The 19520-nt window shown below is 42.3% G+C and overlaps 1 protein-coding gene across 1 annotated transcript in view; it reads right to left on the bottom strand.

Annotated features, from left to right (window-relative positions):
• Positions 1-18928, bottom strand: part of RAB40C (RAB40C, member RAS oncogene family) — a 36881-nt gene extending 17953 nt beyond the window's left edge. The window contains exons 1-2 of the mRNA XM_039349941.1: positions 18525-18928; positions 15132-15490 (exon numbers count right to left, since the gene is read on the bottom strand). Coding sequence (XP_039205875.1) covers positions 15132-15285 — 154 coding nt within the window. The 5' untranslated portion in view covers positions 15286-15490; positions 18525-18928. The remainder of the gene's footprint in view (positions 1-15131; positions 15491-18524) is intronic.
• Positions 18929-19520: the final 592 nt, after the last annotated feature.

The following is a 19520-nucleotide window of genomic DNA, read 5'->3' as shown; positions in this document are numbered from 1 at the left end:
GAACTTATTCTGGCTCATGGACTAAAAAAACAACAACAAAGCAGCATATTTGCCATCTCCTACCCCTACCCCCACCTCTCTGGCCATCCTTTTCTGGAGTTCACAATGAAGCAGGCATTTTAAAGAGATTTAGGAATACTAAGCCTGAACCTAGAGACAAAAAGAACCAGTCCACTTTGAAAATTCAAATGGATAGAAAAATAATGCTCCATAGATGCAGTGTATGTAAATATACAGACATGCAGAGAAATTCATGCGTGCACAGAGGAGATATAGGTCTATTTAGCTTTTAAGAATTGACAGATTGCTCTTCAAATATGAGGGATAATTAGTCCAAGTTTCACCATTCTCAGAGCCTGGAGGGAAAGATAGGATCTGCAGATGGCAGAATATAAAACATCGGAGGTTCATCTACAAAGCCTTTAGAGAATAACTTTAATGCACTGGGGTTTCTGCATTCCCATCTCTCTCTAATAGGTACCCAGGGCAGTTTTGCCCTTATATAATCACTTGTTTGTACTGCTAAACAAGGAGGAAAGAGAAGGCAAAATGGCCGATAAGTCATAGAAACACCATGGTCATAAGTACAGCTTATTGAAATGTCAACAGAATGGATGACACGGGTGACATAGAGCTTAGTAAGAATGTTGAAAAGAGCAGCAAATTAAGGCTTTACGTAAGCCACTGGAGAAATGACACAGCTTGGGCTGAGGTGCACTGAATCTGGATGCACATCAACCAAAGGCATTGCTTTTTGCCAACGGAAACTGCCCTAACAATGTGGGTTCAGAACCTCAGTGTTAAGAATTCATTTTTTTATATACATTATTGTAAATCTGGGTTTTGAATTGACCAGCTGAGTCATAGGAAATGGTGTGGCAATCTTTATTTTTAATATACATTTCAGGGTGTGTCGTACCCATGCAGTAATTATTTCAGATGAAGTGGCTTTTTACGAGGCACTGTCAATCAACAGGCTGCAAGTTTCAAGAAGAGCGACCAAGCTTTATAGATCCCAGAAAAAGATACCCACTTGCATTTTAGAGATTAAAAAAAAGACGTTATTTTGATTTTTAAGGCCAAGACAAACCGTTGTGAATGATATACAGACAGCTTTTCTGCCTTGATTTTTAGATCTCTTGATGTGCGATCATAAACAAAAATTAAGACCTTGGCAATTTAAAGGAAGTTCTGATTATCACTAGAGAGGAACAATCGTTATCCAATTATCAACAGGGCTGAAGGTGCATTTAAAATGGGTGCTGGGATGGAGAAGGAAAAGAATATGGAATTGTAATGTGATCCTGGAGGAGGACACATTATCACTCAGCTTTTCAAAGCAGATGGTCCCAAAGCATGCGAAGCGACGGAAGATGCCTGCCCAAGAAATTGGAAGAAGGCTGAAAAAGAAAGGGAAGGTTAAGCAGTACGGAAGAAAACTATGGATTAATGCTGCTAATCAAACAGAGTATAGAAGGAGTGTCCAACCTTGGCAACCTGTGGACTTCATTTCCCAGAATTCCATGCTGGCTGGGGAATTCTGGGAGTTGAAGCCTGCAGGTCTTAAAGTGGCCAAAGGTGGACACCCCTGGTTTATAGTATGTTGAAATCTTAAACAAATCTGCAGCACGCTGGAGTTCAGTATATAATAGACTAGTCCTGTCCAACATGTGTTTGCCAAGCTTGTGACTCAGTAAAACTCAATAAATCTACCAAATCTCGCCACTGCTGGGAAGGAACGGCTGCCAGCACCCCAAAACACATGCTTCCAAGTCCCACTATACCCATTTTTTAAATTGGTACGGTAATTACGTACTGTAGATTGCTTTGAACTTTTGCAGAAAAGATGAGGCACCAATGTATTGCACTTCAGAGCTACACCAAGATGATCTTCTGATACAAATGCAGATGGAAGAAAGAAGTACAAAAACCATACAAAAAGGAATTCACATTTTTATTACATATTACTGAATTTATTTTTGCAAGGGAGGGAAAAATGTAAAACTCTAACCTTATCACCACTGCCATGTTCAAGGCAATTTATCAGGCAAAACCGTGGGAAAAAACCAAAAAGGTTAGCTACTTATATCCCATGACCATTCTTATACATTTAAATCATATATGGTTAGGCATATGCTTCTTTATATTAATACCTATTAGTTATGAGCAGAATTTTAAAAAAGAATGCAATATTAGATCAATCTACCCACATAAGTCTGCTTTGCGACTGTATTTTATCCAGCCATCTGGGACACATTTTCCCACATAATGAGTGCATTTTTATAAGGAAATGGATGCTTGCAACATATGAACTATTGAAGAACGCGTGATCTCTGTGGAACATGAAACAGGATTTACTTACAACAACAGGAAGTTGCTTCTATGAAATCTGCACAGGGGCAAATCTGCTGCTTCATTCCAGAGGCAGCTTACGGATCCTTCAAAGATTTTAATTACATATGCCAAGAAATAGTTGATTAATTCTCTCTGCAGCTAGCGCCTATATTCACACAAAACCATTGATTATGACAATCCACCCACCCTCCCCATTTAATCACTGGCTCACAGTTCCCTCTGTAACTAGGGCATAATCATACTTTTAAAAAGATGAGGGGGGAATGAAAGCTCAATGATCTGGGCGAGCTTTTAATTAGCCAAGAGCTCTTGTCAATTGCACACTCGGATATCGTATTAATTAAGCAGCTAAAGCAATTCTGTGACAGGACAGCAGACGGTTGCAAACAGTGCTTAGATGGGGTTTACTATCTCAGTTAAGATGTGGGTATGGCCAATAAAGACCACATAAAGGGCCTGCTCCCAAAGCAGGGGAAAATGCTTCAATGATCTTCAATGTTCCTGCAAATTACAGGTAGTCCTCAACTTACACCCATTCGTTTAGGGACTGTTCAAATTATGACGGCAGTGAAAAAAGGTCACCCCTATGAACATCGCAGCATCCACATGGTCACTCGATTAAGCCTCCTTGCTTAGCAGCAGAAATTGCAGTCGTAAGCCGAGGACTACCTGTCCAGGTACTCAATTCGGCCCAAATTTTCTATTGCTAAGTGGCTAAGTGAATTCTGGCCCATTCTACAACCTTTCTTGCCACAGTTGTTAAGTGAATCACTGCAGTTAAGTTCGCAACTCGGTTGTTCGTTGAATCTGGCTTCCCCCATTGACTCTGCTTGTCGCGAGGACGCCAAAGGGGATCGCGCTGACCCTGGGATGCTGCTACCGCCGTAAGTACGAGTCAGTTGCCAAGCATCCTGATTTTATTCACGCGCCCGTGGAGATGCTGCAACGGTCTTTAGATGTGAAAAACAGTCATCAGTCATTTTGCCGTTGTAACTCTGAGTGATCGCTAAATGAACTGGGGAGATGGCTGTGAAGCCTTGCTCATTGCATTGAGCTTTTCCTCCAGCGCAGGGTTGCAGGGAAGAAGGAGTTAAACGGCCCCATCTGGAAAGCGCCTTTACATAATGAACCGGAGGCTTCTTAATCTTCATTCAGCAGTTATCCACCCCATAGGAGTTCTTCTACTCCAAGCAATGGAGGTGATTTATATTCCCGGTACCCACAACTCATATCCCAGACACAAGGCCCATTTAATCTTTCCATTCCTAATCGTTCTATCTCATATGCAGAAGCCCAATAATTGGACTTGCCTCGGTATTAACTCTTCATTTAACAGCATCTGCCCGAAGGTTGTCCTTGGACTTACAACCAGTTCGTTTAGTGCCCATTTGAAATTACAATGGCACTGTTTTTCACACTTACGACCGTTGCAGCATCCCCAGGTCACAGGATCAAAATTCAGAAGCTTGGCTTATGTTGACGGTTGTGGGTGTCCATGTGTTCACCTTTAGCGACCGTCTGACAAGCAAAGTGAACACCGAAGCCAGACTCACTTCATAACCGCTGCAGTGATCCACTTTACAACGGTGACAAGAAAGGTCGTAAAATGGGTCAAAACCCAGTATGTCTCACTTAGCAGTGGACATTTTGGGCTCAATTGTGGTCGTGAGTCAAGGTCTACCTGTACAGGGTTGAGGCAGGACGGTTCCTGACCCTCCTTCTCTGAAAAAAAAAGTATACGGAGGAGAGAATTTGCAGGGACAAAGTATAGTCTATAAAAACTACTCTTTTGCAGCTTGAATGAAGGTTTGGAAAGCACAAAACACATCAATGTAAAGAAATTTATATTGTTTCCTGCTGGCAGAATTACCTACTTTTCACCAAAAGCCAAGCGAAAGCAAAATTACACAAAAAAAGTGAACTTGACAGTAGATATTTACAATCTGGAATAAAAGCCTTTGAAATTGCAGCCTTCAAAATTGCAGTGCTGGAAAGTCAACGAATAACCATTAAATCTGCCACATGACCGCAAAGTGTTTTGTTTCCTCTGAGATATTTCTTGCCCATTCTTCTTCTCTTTTGTCCCTTGTCTTCAAGGATATCATTTAGCTTAATCTTGACACGGAGCGATTTTGTAATCAGTCAAAGAAGTAACAGACAAAAAGAGCGCATTTTTAGTTTCCAATTCAAAGTGCCACGAGGAAAGTTTAAGAAATAAAATCAAATGCGACGTAAAGGAAAAACGAGCGCCAACTGCAAATACGCCGTGCTTTGACGATAAAAATTTGTTGCCTTCCAGGAGGGCAGGGTACAGAATTGTCACCCCTGTTCGCTTACTCCCTTTCAGAGTTCTGCAAAGAACAGTAGAAGGATTCTGAAAATCGTAGAAAGTTTTCAGACAGTATTTTCAGTGCTGCACAGATTTTATATAGCTCTATTAAGGAGGGTCTCTAATGCAGAGATCCCCTACCTGTGGGCCCGCAGCCCATTACCGGGGCGTGGCCTGCAGGCCACTGGGCCACAGAACAGGCTGGCCAGTGCATGCACGTGTGTACGCGTATTCACCCCCACTTATGCTAGTGCCACTGCCGCTACACAAATGGGGCACCGCATGGCACAAACAGGGCACAGTGCGGTGAAAATGGGGCACCATGCGGCACAAATGGGGCGCCGGGCGGTGAAAACAAGGCACTGTCGGCAAAACTGGGTGGTGCTAGTGAGTGTCACATGGACGCTAGCAGCGCCCCATTTGTATGCTCACGTGCATGTGCACATAAAATGTTTCCTCCTTCTTTTCCCTCCGGTCCACCAAGAAAAGTTGGAGACCTCTGCTCTAATGTACAACAGGGTCCTCAAAAACTGCACATCAAGCAAACCCTCTCTAAAACAAGTCTCCTCTAAGAGCCAATGCATTCTATAATGTAAATAATAATATGTGCATAAATTCTGTTTCTACGTATTACAGAAGAAAAAGAGGCAGGCAGCACAGAGGGAAATATTTCTTGCCACAAGAAATATTATTGTGACATACTTTGGTTTCTGAAAACGCCATCTAAAATGGTAAGGATTCTCTCATATGCCTCCATTAAACGTAATTAAAGCAAACCACGCTTCCTTCATTCCTTTCTACATTCTTTGGGTTGCAGTTCCACCCAGGAGTGATAACCACTCCTTTTTTGATAACAAAAAACCAACAGTGAATAAGTGCGTGCAAATGTTAGCATTGGACTGAATCTGTTTCCGAACCCTTTTGAAAATCAGCAGGCTGATATGGTTGCGGTGATTTTTTTTTTTTTTACAGCGGAACAGCGACTATCAGGGACACACAGAGGTTAAGAATTAGGAAAGAGTTACATGACAAGTGTAAACCAAAACGAGACAAATTGCTGTGTTGCCAACTTCTCCAGAAGTTCTCATTTGCACCAGTACAAAGAGAACAAAAAATACATCTTGCAAAAAACTAGTCCCGGGTAAGGCTTTACCTAGGAGGTGTATAGATTTTTATACTCTCAATTATGCAAAAAATAAGGTAGAATTACGTATTTGATTCTAATGCCAGAACATGACCCTTTCAATTACTGTATATTAAAGCAACGTGGTTATCTTGCTTTAAACAACCTCTTTAACCTGCGCAGAAAACACCTATATTTTTATTTAAAAAGGGAGCATTTTTATCTCTTGACTAATGACAGCTCATTATATACAAGAAACTCGAAGTACACATTTTGAAAGTCAGAAAAACCTAAAAATTGGACCTTTCCGTGTTGAGGCTTTACCACTCAGCTCATGTCCTAAACAGGTAATTAATTTCCTGGTGGTGTCATAGCTAAATAGCAATTATAGGTAGTCCTCAACTTATTACCGATCATTCAAAATTACGACAGCGCTGAAAAAAGTGATTTTCAACCAGCCCCTCACACTTATCACTATTGCAGCATCAAACTTTGGGCACTTGGAAAGTTATTTATGATGGGGTTAGGTCATCACCATTTGTGACCTTCCCAGCTGACTTCCCAAAAGTCACGTCAATGGGGAAAAAAGTAGATTCACTTAATGATAGCATGATTCACTTAAGAGCTGTGGTGATTCGTGTAATCATGGCAAAAAAAATCGTAAAACTGGACGCAAATTCAAAAAGTAGAAATTGCTTTCATGTCTCTATTTCAGGGATGGGTTTAGTGACATGATTCATAACGTTTTATTGAAACTTACTCAAGAGTCACTTTACAGCTGTTCAGGGACACAGGGAGAAGATTTTACAATCTTTTGCCCCGCCAAAACATAACAAAAAGAGATTTGTATCTTTAAACCTATTTTCTTACAGAGAGATACCAGCTACATCTTCCAAACATTTATAATGGGACTATTAACCCACTGTAGTTCCCAAAAGATTTGCAATTACTATTTATTTTATCAACATAGGATGCTGTTTATAAAAATATAAAAAAGAGGAACTTTAAAGCAAAAGTTTCTTTTGCTTTAAAGTTCTTTAAAAAGTTCTTTCTCTCTTTCCCAACACTGATTTTTTTACATAGATAAAATCGAAATTCATTTTAAAGAAAACTGTGCCAGCCTTGCATCAATTAAACCCCTTAAATAAAATCCAGATTTGGCTGTTTGAAGGAGTGTATTCTTTTGTATTAACCTGCCAAATCTCTATTTAATGTCCCTATTTAAATATTAAATTAAGTGCATGGGTATAAGAATGGGAAGACTGTTGTGATGTGATATATGATTTCCTTCTAAAATTTTATTTGTTTTTTTTAAATAGATGCTGCTTTGATCACGAGCTTTAATTAATCATCGTAATATGTCTGATAGGCACCTGTGAGAATGCTAATATCAAATCTCAGAACAAGAACAGGTCGCATAAGATTTTGAAAATTCCTACGTAATCTAATCTTAGGTCATGTGCTGAGGTCAACAGGAAAACGTTTCAGAAGAAATAAAATACCTGAACAAAAAAATACATAACCAAACCAAAGGTCATTTAACTGCTCTATTATAAAGTGCATCATATATACCTAGGCCCAGGTAGTTCTCAGCTTACAACCATTTGTTTAATGACTGTTCAAATTTACTGAAAAAAGTGACTTACGACCATTTTTCATGCTTATGACTGCTGCGGCATCCTGGTGGTCACGCGATCAAAATTCAGAGGCTTGGCAACTGGCATGTACTTATGACGGTTGCAGTGTCCCTGGGATCATGTGATTTCCCTTTTGCCACCTTCTGACAAGCAAAGTGAATTGGAAAGCCAGATTCACTTTACAACCGTGTTACTAACTTAATAACTGCGGTGATTCACTTAACAATTGTGGCAAGTAAGGTTGTAAAATGGGGAAAAATTCACTTAACAATTAACAATTTTGGGCTCAGCTGTGATCATAAGTCAAGGACTACCTAAAACAGATAGAATTTTACTGATTGATTCATGTATAAGATTCCTAAAATAATATATTGCTGGCTGGGTGACTTTGAGCCAGGCACTTTCTCTCAACCTATCCCTACCTCACAGATAGACAGACAGACAGACAGACAGACGGCTAGATAGATAGATGGCTAGATAGATGGATGCATGGATAGATGATAGATAGATAGATAGATAGATGGCTAAATAGATAGATGGCTAGATAGATAGATTGATGGCTAGATAGATAGATAGATAGATAGATAGATAGATAGATAGATAGATGGATGGATGGATGGATGGATGGATGGATGGATGGATGGATGAATGGATGGATAGATATAGATAGATGACCTTTATTGTCACACATTAAAAATGAAATGTAGTTGCTTGCTCTCAAAGTGTACACATACATAACACACGTTTAAAATACTATGTAAAACATATGTATAGACCAACATCCTTACATATAAGCAACATATAAATACTAATCACTGTCCATCTTGAATATATAACAGAGGGAGGAAGCTTGAGAATTCGCAAGGTTTATACTGTGTGGAACGAAACTGTGACTGAATCTGGATGTTCTGCTTCGGATACTACGGAGCCCCCTCCCAGAAGGGGTAGTGTCCCAGACAATCTTACGGACCCTGCTCAAGCAATGAAGGAGTATTAGATATGTTCACCGCCTTGAGTTAAAGTAATAAAGGTGGGATGAAAATTGAATAAATTAATTAAAAATCCTATGTACTGTATGTTTCCTCCAACTGTAGAATTCATGCTCAGATGTAATATTGCAGCCTAAGAAGATGTTGCCGGCAAAACAGAAGAGAGCCCAAATAAGAGCGAATGCTATAAACTCCAGCACACAATAGTTGTCACTGATGAAGCAGGAAAAGATGAAATGGAAACTGCAGATGTGATTGTCAACCCAAGCAACAGAGGTCCTACATCTTCTGCTCATTAAATCTGCAGGATCCTCTTAAATGCTTTTTCACTGCGACTGCCACGCAGTGCCTTTGAAAATCACGATTGACTTTTACAGTTAATCCCTCGATTTACAACCGTAACTGAGCCGGCTATTTTTGGTCTGTAAGTGGTGACGGTCGTAAAGAGGGTCATCGCATGGCTGTAAAGAGGGTCATCATAAGGCTGTGCCTGATTTCACGACCTTATCTTTGAAGTGGTTGTTAAGCAAACACGGCAGTTGTTAAGTGAACCCAGTGTTTGCCAAGTGGTGTTTTTCTGTTGGAAACGAGACATAAATGTCAGTTTCCTGCAAACTTGTAAATCACAGTCAAGGGGCTGTGGGGTGCTGCAAATGGTCAAACAATGCAAGCTGGCTGCTGAATGCAAAACGCGGTGACATGATCGCAGCAGATTTTGGAACTCTGAATCTGTGTCATAAATCCCTTTTCCAGGGTTCAGCATGACTTTGAACGGTCGCTAAGAGACTGGTCATGAATCAAGAATTACCTATACATACTAAATGTGAAAAGCATTTTACTCATATATATAAAGAGTAACAATTCCACTGGGGTTTTTCCCAGCCCTTTCTCATTTTATTTCCACTGGAAAAATATGAGTCCTTAGGGAAGAAAAAGTGTGGTTTTCTTCTGCTTCAGGTCTGCCCATGTGCCATCACACCTCTAGATTGTTTTTGCAGCAGTTACTTAGAATCACAGCTTTTATCTCCTGGCAATAATCTTAACAACCTGCAGACCTCTGAAGCTGTTATTTGCAATTACAAAGTGCAACATATCTGTAAACACTCTGGTAAAGTACCCTGATAGCCCGATCATAAAATTTTCCCCTTTTGGCCAATGTTCAATACAAATGGACTTTTTTTTTTCATATTTGCAGAGCCCTCTATTTTCACTGCATTCCCATCTAAATTCATCCTACGAAAATATACGAGAAAAAAAGCAAAGAATCTGCAAGAAGCTTCTCTAGTATAAATTTATTCACATTGATTCCGAAAATTAAACCACAACTGGGCACAGCCATAACTGTGGGTACAACTGAAGTCTCTCTCTCTCTCTCTCTCTCTCACACACACACACACACACACACACACACACACAGTCATGCTTTTCGCAGTTTTGATTTGGAAGAACTTTATTTCAGGGGCAGACTTTCTAGTTTGAATGCATAAAGGTCTCTTAGGCAGCTCTGAAAGATTGGGGGGGGTCAAGGAAGGATGTGTCGATTCCTGACAATTTTAGGGACCCATTTATGTGCAGTTTTATGGGGGACAATGCAAGCCACCTTAGCAGCCATTTGTCGCAAGCAAGAGCAGCTCTCGCCACTAATTCAAATAAAGAAAAATAAAGTCTGCACATGGGGAAAGCACGACATATCATGATCCAGCTGTGACCAAACTCCCTCCAAGTCCCTTTCTGCGGTTGTGTGGTCTTTCTATTTGGTGTGCAACAATCCAGGGACTAGGGCAAGGCTTTCACATGACTCATGTCTTCAGAATGTACACCAAACAGAGTGTTAATCCAACAGAAATCAGTTGGACTTGATTTACTGCAGTGGCCCGTGTTTAAATAAGTCATGGACTTCATGACACATCTTGCTGTTCTTTATTAGGGGTAACTAGATTCCGATGAAGCTCCCCAAGGTCCTGCAAAATCCTCGATTTACGACCACAATTGAGCCCCAAAATTTATGTCGCTAGGTGAAACATTTGTTAAGTGAGTTTTCCCCCTCTATACGACCTTTCTTGACACAGTTGTTAAGTGAATCACTGCAACTGTTAATTACACGGTTGTTGAGTGAATCCCTGCTTCCCCAACTGACTTTGCTTGTCAGAAAAAGGGGAATCGCATGACAATAATAATAATACTAAAGTTGGAAGGGACCTTGGAGGTGATCTAGTCTAACCCCTTGCTCAGGCAGGAAACCCTATACCATTTCAGACAAGTGGCTGTCCGGTCTCTTCTTAAAAACTTCCAGTGTTGGAGCATTCACAGCTTCTGGAGGCAGGCTGTTCCACTGGCTAATTGTTCTAACTGTCAGGAAGTTTCTCCTTAGTTCTAGGTTGACTCTCTCCTTGATTAAGAGAGACCGGAACATTGTAGCCGTCATAAAGGTGAATCAGTTGCCAAGCATCTGAATTTTGATCACGTGACCATGGAGATGCTGCAATGGTCGTAACTGTGAAAAAAATGGTCGTAAGTTGCTTTTTTCAGTGTTGCTGTAACTTCAAACAATCCTTAAATGAACCGTTGTTGAGGGCTACCTGTATTTTGAGGATGGGCTGGCTGCTTTGAAATGTCTACTGACAAATCTTCCAATCTGTGAGTATTTCGTCCACATTATCTGCCACGGATGAAGCAGTTGAACTCAGCTGCTGTTTTTCAGTCCTCCATGAAATACAAATCATTAATAGACATGTTCTAGAACAGACATGTCAAACACAAGGCCCGGGGGACAGATGCGAAATGGTTTCATGTGGCCTGTGAAGCCATCTTGAAAACAGTGAGGGAACGGCCCCCGCTGCCATGGCCCTGGTCCAGGCCAGCAGGGATCCAATGTATAATTTTGTGGTATCCAGCTATGCTGAAATGTATTCAGTCTTAGCTCCACAAGGCCGTCTGGAAACAGCGAGGAACCAGCCCCTGCCTGGGTGCATGCTGGGGAGGTGTCCCCCTTTGTGAGGAATGAAGAAATGGACCATGCCTTGGCACTTGCCCCGGTCCCACCCCCTTCTGCCAGAGACCCCCAGATTTGTCCCACTCCTGCCCAGGCCTCACAGGCACCCTTGACGCGAACGATGTAGAGCTGGCCACACCCACCCAGTAGGCCGCACCCACTCCAGCCACGCCCACCCAGTTGGCCGCACCCATCCTGGCCACACCCATCCACTGCCCCCCCCCCCCGAGGGCAGCCACAATGCTGATGCAGCCCTCAATGAAATTCAGTTTGACACCCTTGTTCTAGAACTAAATGATGCAAGTCAAGTATTGCGAGTGTTCTTCCTGATACTTGCGACAGAGTAATGACTTAAAAACAAAAGGGGGGGGAAGCAATGTGCATCCTAACTAGAGAAGAAAGATCACACAAAGCTAGCTCAGGAAACTGCTTTAATATGCTAAGTCAGTTCCTCATTATATCCCATGGCCAGATCAATAGAAATCAAAGATCAGTTCTGTGCAAAGCATAATCAACCCATTTCCTAAGAGCTTCTCTTTTCCCTTCTCTGGACAAATCCTCAAATGCTTTCTACCGTCAGCTGTAACCACCAAATTCATGCAGGAAAAAAATATCAAAGGACATGATCAGAATTTAATTCTTTACTCTCCTTGCAAGTAAATCTCCCGAACATTGCCTGAAAAAATAACTTAAGCTTTTCAGATATTTTTTACTTGTCCATCAGGAAAGGCAAAGGCTTGTTTCATTCTTAAGGAGTGAGAAAAAGATTAGAAATTTCATGAATTGTATACCTTCTACTGTTTTTGCACAATGAACACATAACAGACATGGCAAGAGTCATCGGATACCTGTGAAAACTAAGGTTTGTCTGTCTTTCAAAAAAAAAAAAAAAAGAATGGCATCAAGACATAAGATTGCTCCCACTTCAAACTTTGGGATTATAGCAATTTTATACTGGAAGAGAGCTGTCTTGAAGAGGACAAATAAATGGCACACTGGAGCATCTGTTTAAAATGGGAACTAGAATGTGTGAACTGTAGTGGTTTCCAGGTTTTGCAAAAGAGCCTCGGCATAATGTTTCAGCTTTGTGGTCTGGTGGCAGCTTTACAGCTTCTTAAGCTCAGGTCAGAAGAAAATTGAACATTTCACTTCCGGGTTATTTGTTCAAACTCCATCATCCACGATTATAAATACTGCAAAGCAGAGTTTCTCAACCTTGGTTATTTTAAGATGGGTGGACTTCATGCTGGCTGGGGAATTCTGGGAATTGAAGCCCACCCCTTTTAAAGTTGCCAGGGTTGAGAGACAATGCTGTAAAGACTTAATGTAAATATTATTATTTAGTAAATGTGTTTGCCACTCCTCTCCCTACAATGCCCCAAACCAGGGTATTTAATTTCTCATGGTGACTAACAACCTGCCCTTAGAAACTCCAATACAGAGCATAAGAAAAACTTTCTTCTCAACTATGACATCCTTTTACCAAATCTGGAGGCAAAATATATCCAATGAAGCTATTGACAGATATTCTATGCAGCTGGTGAAATGAGCTGCACCAACAAAAGCTTATCACTTTTAACAAAACGTGTTAAGTCAGGAAAAGTCACACTTCTCTCCCACTAAGAGTAACAAATGGACAAGTATGAAAAGTCACGCCGTCTCTGCCTTTTCACTCTTTCAAGCCAGTTTGTTTTTCTCTAGAGAATCTAAATTCCATGGAAAATCTGACTGCCTGAGGCTCAGCCAAATCCAGCCACCTATCTGCAGCATGCTAACCAAATAAATAAATATATATAAATATATAGGTCTTTGGTTATTCAGGTTTTCTCCTGCGTCAAATTGGAAGTGTCTTGGCGACGTTTTGATGAAGTCCCATTCATCATCTTCAGGCTGATGTTTTCGGCTTCGTGCTTCTAGAAGCAAGCATCCTAGAAGCACAAAGCCAAAAACACCAGCCTGAAGATGACGAATGGGGCTTCGTCGAAACGTCTCCAAAACACTTCCAATTTTACGTGGGAGAAAACCCGAATAACCAAAGATCTACATACAAACACCCGCGAAAACAGCTGCCTAACATGCACACAGCCCAGATTCGAATCTCAGAAGGGTATGTCTGGCTGAAGAGAGTTAAGAAGCTCAAAATAGCTATTCAGGTTCTCCCTTTATTCTTTGTTAGCAATCTAAAAAAAATGTATGTATGTATGTATGTGTATACACACACACACACACACACACACACACACACAATAAACACTTTTGCAACCAAAAATTATTTAAGCGCCCCTTTATCCCAATATGATTCATACTATGGAGTGCAAATTTTTAGAGCGTGGAGTCCGAACGTGTCAAGAATGAGGCATTTTTGCTGCCCGGCTGGGAGTAAAGAAAGTAAAGAAACTTTTTGATACGCTAAGTGAAGAATATGAGAATCAGGTCTTGATACAGACAGTCCTCGACTTGCGACCACAATTGAGCCCAAAATTTATGTTGCTCAATGAGACATTTGTGAAGCAAATTTTGCCCCATTTCATGACCTTTCTTGCCACAGTTGTTAAGTGAATCATTGCAGTTGTTAAGTTAGTAACATGGTTGTTAAGTGAATTTGGCTTTCCCCATTGACTCTGCTTGTCAGAACGTTGCAAATGGGGATCATGTGACCCGCTGGGACGTTGCAACCGTCATAAATATGAACTAGTTGCCGAGCGTCTGAATGTTGATCATGTGACCCTGGGGATGCTGCAACGGCTGTCCCTTATTTTCACTGCCGTTGTAACTTTGAACTGTCACTAAACGGACTGTTGTAAGTTGAGGACTACCTGTACATCGACAGTCATAAACAAACAATCTGTTTCTCTTATGTTTTAGCTTGAGCTCTCTAACTTTGCTATCAGTGTAGGCAAAGTCAATGAAAATAGAACTGGAAGGGACCTTGAAGGTCTTCTAGTCCAACCCCCTGCTCAGGCAGGAGACCCTATACCATTTCAGACAAGTGGCTGTCCAATCTCTTCTTAGAAACCTCCAGTGATGAAGCACCCACAACGTCTGAAAGCAAGCTGTTCTACTTGTTAACTCTCCTCGCTGTTAGGAAGTGTCTCCTTAATTCCAGGTTGCTTTTCTCCTTGATTAGTTTCCATCCTGCCCTCTGGTGCTTTGGAAAATAAATTGACCCCCTTCCTCTTTCTGACAGCCCCTCAAATACTGGAATATTGCTATCTTGTCCCCCTCCCCCAAGTCCTTCTTTTCTCTAGACTAGCCAAACCCAAATCTTCATAAGTTTTGGCCCCCAGGCCTTTAAAAGTTAATTGCCAACTGTTCAATCCAAAACTGGTACAAGAACTGGCATTTTTCTGTCAAGGCTCCTTACAGCTGTTGCACAGAATTTTAAACGGCCAGAGCTATGACAGCTTGCAAAGACACAACACGACACAGTCCGACTAGACAGTGTTACATTTTTAACTACCGTGGAAAGACACAGGGGAAAGTGCGATTCTGCCGTCTTCGCTCTTAATTACAGTTTTCCGGCGCGACGGTTTTATGATCTCTCCAGCTTTTCATTTAAAAATAAAAAAAAAAGGTTTAGCGGTGCAGAAGGAAACCAGATTTAGCTCGGCCCTCCTTGTACCCCAACTCTGAAAAGAAACACAATTCAGCTACCCCTGCTATTATCTGCAGGCGCACTTCTGAATCGCACACACAACACGCTTACCGTTGCTGTAGGCGTAAGGCGATTCCGATGCTCCGTCTTGAAGACTCTCCAGGATTTCTCCTTTGCCCACGTCGCTGTCGCCAACCAACAAAAACTTCAGCAGATAATCGTAGCTTTTTACAGGGCTGCCCTGGGTTCCCATTCTCCCTCTCATTAGTGAAGGTGCACGATTTGCATGCTAAACAGCCAGCCAGACTGATAGATGCTGGAGACGCCAATCTTGCAGGGAGAATCTTGAGAGAGTTAGCACGATTCTGCTTCTACCCCAAAGGGGACACAACTCAAAAGAATGGTTCTTCTCGCAAAAATCTCGTCATCCTTTGTGAATGAAGAGGCTGCTGTCAAAATATGCCAGGATTCTGGGGAGGGGGGAAGAAACGGGGAAGAAGATGACCTACTTACTTTGTTCAAGAGTTGCAAAATTACAAGCAAGCTTTAAAAAGTCTCCAAGCTACCAAGAAGGATATTAACAATAGCCAGATTGGTAACTCTTCCACATCTACATATAAAATAAGGGAGGAGAATACATTCATTGTCACATTAGTGACAAGCTAATCTAGCAAGAAAAATGATAAAATGTACTGATAAATTGATATACAGGCAGCTACCCTGTTGTAAAGGAAGAGACTGTTCCTAGATCTATTCATTGGATACTATTTATTTACACAAAAACACGCATAGATTTTAGATTTCTTGCTCGTGCCTTTCCTTTCTCCCATCCACACACCCAACATCTTTTGACTGTCCTGTAAAAGAAATCAAGTGTGTTTCATTTGACTAGCATAATTACTATTAATACGGTGCCCTGGTGCCCTGCAATATTCGTATTTTTACAGTGCTGACAATTCTCTTACTCTACCTAATTTTTCTTTAAGGGATATTATTATTTTCTGCCCTTTCCTAATCTTTTCCAAGGCTAACTGCAGCTGGATCAAGATATTCCGAAACAAATGGATCTTCAAGGAACCAATAAGAAACTATAACCTCTCTCTCTCTCTCTTTTGTGTTTATAAACGAGAGTTAAATTGTAATAAAAAAGGAGCAAATTGTTTTTCTTTCATGGTATGCTTCCCCCAGCATTGTGAGCTAATAAATCATGTCAAACATTGCAATTACAGAAAGAGGGGGTGGCTGAAGATTAATTAACGAGGAACACAAGGTGAGGGGAGAAGTCCAGAAAAGGACAAGAATAAAGATGAGATATGAACACAAAGGTATAAAACCATGGTGACTGGAAAGAGTGTAAGGAAGAGAGTGTGACAGCAAAGGAAGCCAGGATATTAGACATTAGACAAGAATAAAGAAAAGGGGAAAAATAAATGGGGCAATGAAGAAAGAGGGCCTAAGGGAGTCATACAAGAGATAGTATCTTCAAGTCAGTTAACTATTTATTCACATTATCCACCTATGGAGAAGGGATGTGTGGTCTCTTCCTTCAATTCCATTAGGTTTTTTTTTTTTTTACAAGAAAAGGTCAAGATTAGAGAACTAATATGAACAGAAATTAAACCTCAGTGTTAACAGTGACAGCTGACAAAAGATTTAGTGGTGAACAAGCAGCTCTGTGATAGACAACCCAGGCTTGATTTAGGGTCTGCAGAAAGGAAATTCTTCCAGAAAAAAAATTACATTCCTTTGCATTAAAGAAGTCTAGTTACAAACAAACATACCGGAAAAGAAAAATCAAAGCTAGAAGATGGGTTGTCTACAGCCCTTATATGACTTGACATTCTTTGGTGGTTTTTAAATGTTCAGAGCTGATCATCTGGTGGCATCTTCTTCGGAGACAAGCCAAACGCCCCGTTAGACTTGGGGATTGGAGGACAACAAAAGCATCACCGGTTTTTTTGACAAATGCACAGACTGCAGGTCCTGTCAAACCCCTCAGTCTGTTCAATTTTATTGGAACAAAAAACGCAGGACTCTGTTTTCTAGCCAGCCCAACCCTGATTCAGAGATGAGACAATGCTAGATCCAACCTGCAAAATGCCCAGGTTGTTTTGGACTGTTCGAATGGACTCTGTTGCGATGTCTACGGAGATTCTCCATCATCCAGGTCAGGGTTGTCCCAAAGGTGCTTTTTCCAAAAGACAACTGGACTTTCTTGATTTCCCCCCCCCCCTTGAACTGAAGAAGCTTCTTGGATGAGAAGTAAAATGTTTTCTTTTCAAAGAAACCCTCCCCCCCCCTCGAAAGCCCAGTTGCCTTTTGGAAAAAAGCAGCTTTGGGACTCTGTTGAGATGCAAACACCAGGCTGGGATGTGCACCTCCGAACAATGCACCCATGCGCACACACATACCCACACCCCAGCTCCCCATCCCATAGGCAATTCTGGCTTGTTTTAGACTCCCCTAGATGTCTGGGTCCCTATCATCTGCCTATCATCCCTTCCCCTCCCCAAATCCTTCCTTATACAAGTGTGTGTGTGTGTTGTTCGGAGGTGCACATCCCAGCCTGGTGTTTGGATCTCAAAAGAGTCCTAAAGCTGCTTTTTCCAAAAGGCAACTGGACTTTCTTGGGTTGTTTTTTTTTTCCTTGCACCATAAAAGCAGCCAATCTAATGGATGGCTTGGATCTGGGCGGATGGAGGAGACCAGGAGGAGAAGAGGGCGCACGCAGCAGGATGAGTAGGGTAGGAGAGACCCAGGCTGAGGTTCCCTTTCAGACATGGACCCGGAGGGTGTGAATTTTGGCTCTCTTTCAGAGGAGCCCACCCTACAGGGATGTTGTAGTGGGATAATATGGGGAGACCTCCCCTCCTCCGCCGACATTGTCCTCAGCTTGCTGAGTAAGGGTTGGGAAAGAAGGAGGAGGAGGAGGAGGAGGAGGAGGAGGAGGAGGAGGAGGAGGAGGAGGAGGAGGAGGAGAAGAAGAAGAAGAAGAAGAAGAAGAAGAAGAAGAATAAGAAGAAGAAGAAGAAGAAGAAGAAGAAGAAGAAGAAGAAGAAGAAGAAGAAGAAGAAGAAGAAGAAGAAGAAGAAGAAGAAGAAGAAGAAGAAGATGATGATAATGGTAATGTATAAGGAGGAGGAGGCAGAGAACTTGGGGAGGCAGGGCATGCCTAAACACGGGTTTGAGGCAACAACAACAACAACAATAATGGTAATGTACAAGGAAGAGACTTGGGAAGGCAGGGCACACCTAAACACGGGTTTGAGACAATTCCCACGGTCCAGCCCGCCGCCCTCGCCTGCCAGGGAGGCAAGAGAGGCTAAAGCACGCCCTGTGTAATGAACCACACGTGTGAAGTGGCCCCGACACGTGTCAAGGGGGACAAGCGGGTTTGAAAAGAGGGTGGGGATGGCAGGGACCCCCGCCCAAGGACTGACTTCGGAGCGAGCCGCGACAGTCACCCGCCTCCGACCCCGGGCAGCGCGGCCAGTCCAGACTCACCTCCCTCAGGCCGCTGAGGCCGCCCGTCCCCGGCTCGCCGCCGCCGCCGCCGCCGATCGTCGACAAACTGCGCTCCGCCGCCAGCCAGCCAGGCCTCCCGCTCGCCCAGCGACAGCGCCGCCGCCGCGCCATTGGCTCCCCGCCGCGTCAGTCCTCCTTCCGCCTCGCCCATTTGCCGCCGTCCCCCCGTTCTGTCCGCCTCGTCCAGCAGAAGCGGCCTATCAGGAGGGAGGGGCGGGGAAAAGCTCTCGGGACGCTTCCTTCTCTTTTCGAGACCTTTACATAAAGAAAGGGAGGGACCACAGCTCCCGGCGTGCCTTGCGCCGGCTGCCTTCGTCCGCGGCCATGATCGAGTGACCGCCGGGGAGGCTGGGAGTGGTAGTAGAGGCGTGTGGGCGTGGTCCTCGTAGCGATGCTGGCTCATTTCTTTTGCATTTCCAGCTAGGTTAATTGGAGAGAGAAAAAGGATGCGTTATAGGGGACGGCACAGGCACAGCGTGAAAAGCTTATGAAAAGTACACAAATTCTGCTTTGATTGCTAGAAGAGTCTTGACTGAGCCTTCAGTTATGGCAAGATATTCGGGGATCACTTTCCTGCATACACTGCTATATTTGTAGATTTAGTTATTTATATTATTTAGATTTACAGATTTAGTTACGCAGGGTGGTCTCGATTCGTGCACATAATAAAACCCGCGTAATGGTGGCATTATTAAATGATCGTTCTGCAGAAAACAGGATAATTGGTTCCAGTTCACCAGAAACTGACAATTGAAAATTTTAAAACATGTACATTTGTATGAAATACTGTCAAAGGAAAAGAGACTTTATCTCCTGTAGCAGATGTAACCCATATCTTAAAACAGATCTGCTATCTCCTGTATTTTGCTAGAGTTCTTTAAAAGGAGCATCTCCTTTTTTTATTATTTCTTTCCTTGTCTCCATTTTTCACGAACAATGACGGGCATCTAAAATCCAACACAACGTATTAGAATA

The sequence above is a fragment of the Crotalus tigris genome, unplaced genomic scaffold (genome assembly GCF_016545835.1).
Source record: "Crotalus tigris isolate CLP2741 ecotype Arizona unplaced genomic scaffold, ASM1654583v1 scf7180000018301.7375997, whole genome shotgun sequence".
Taxonomy (NCBI): domain Eukaryota; kingdom Metazoa; phylum Chordata; class Lepidosauria; order Squamata; family Viperidae; genus Crotalus; species Crotalus tigris.
The sequence above is the reverse complement of the archived record's forward strand: the minus strand, read 5'-3'. Positions and strand labels throughout refer to the sequence as shown.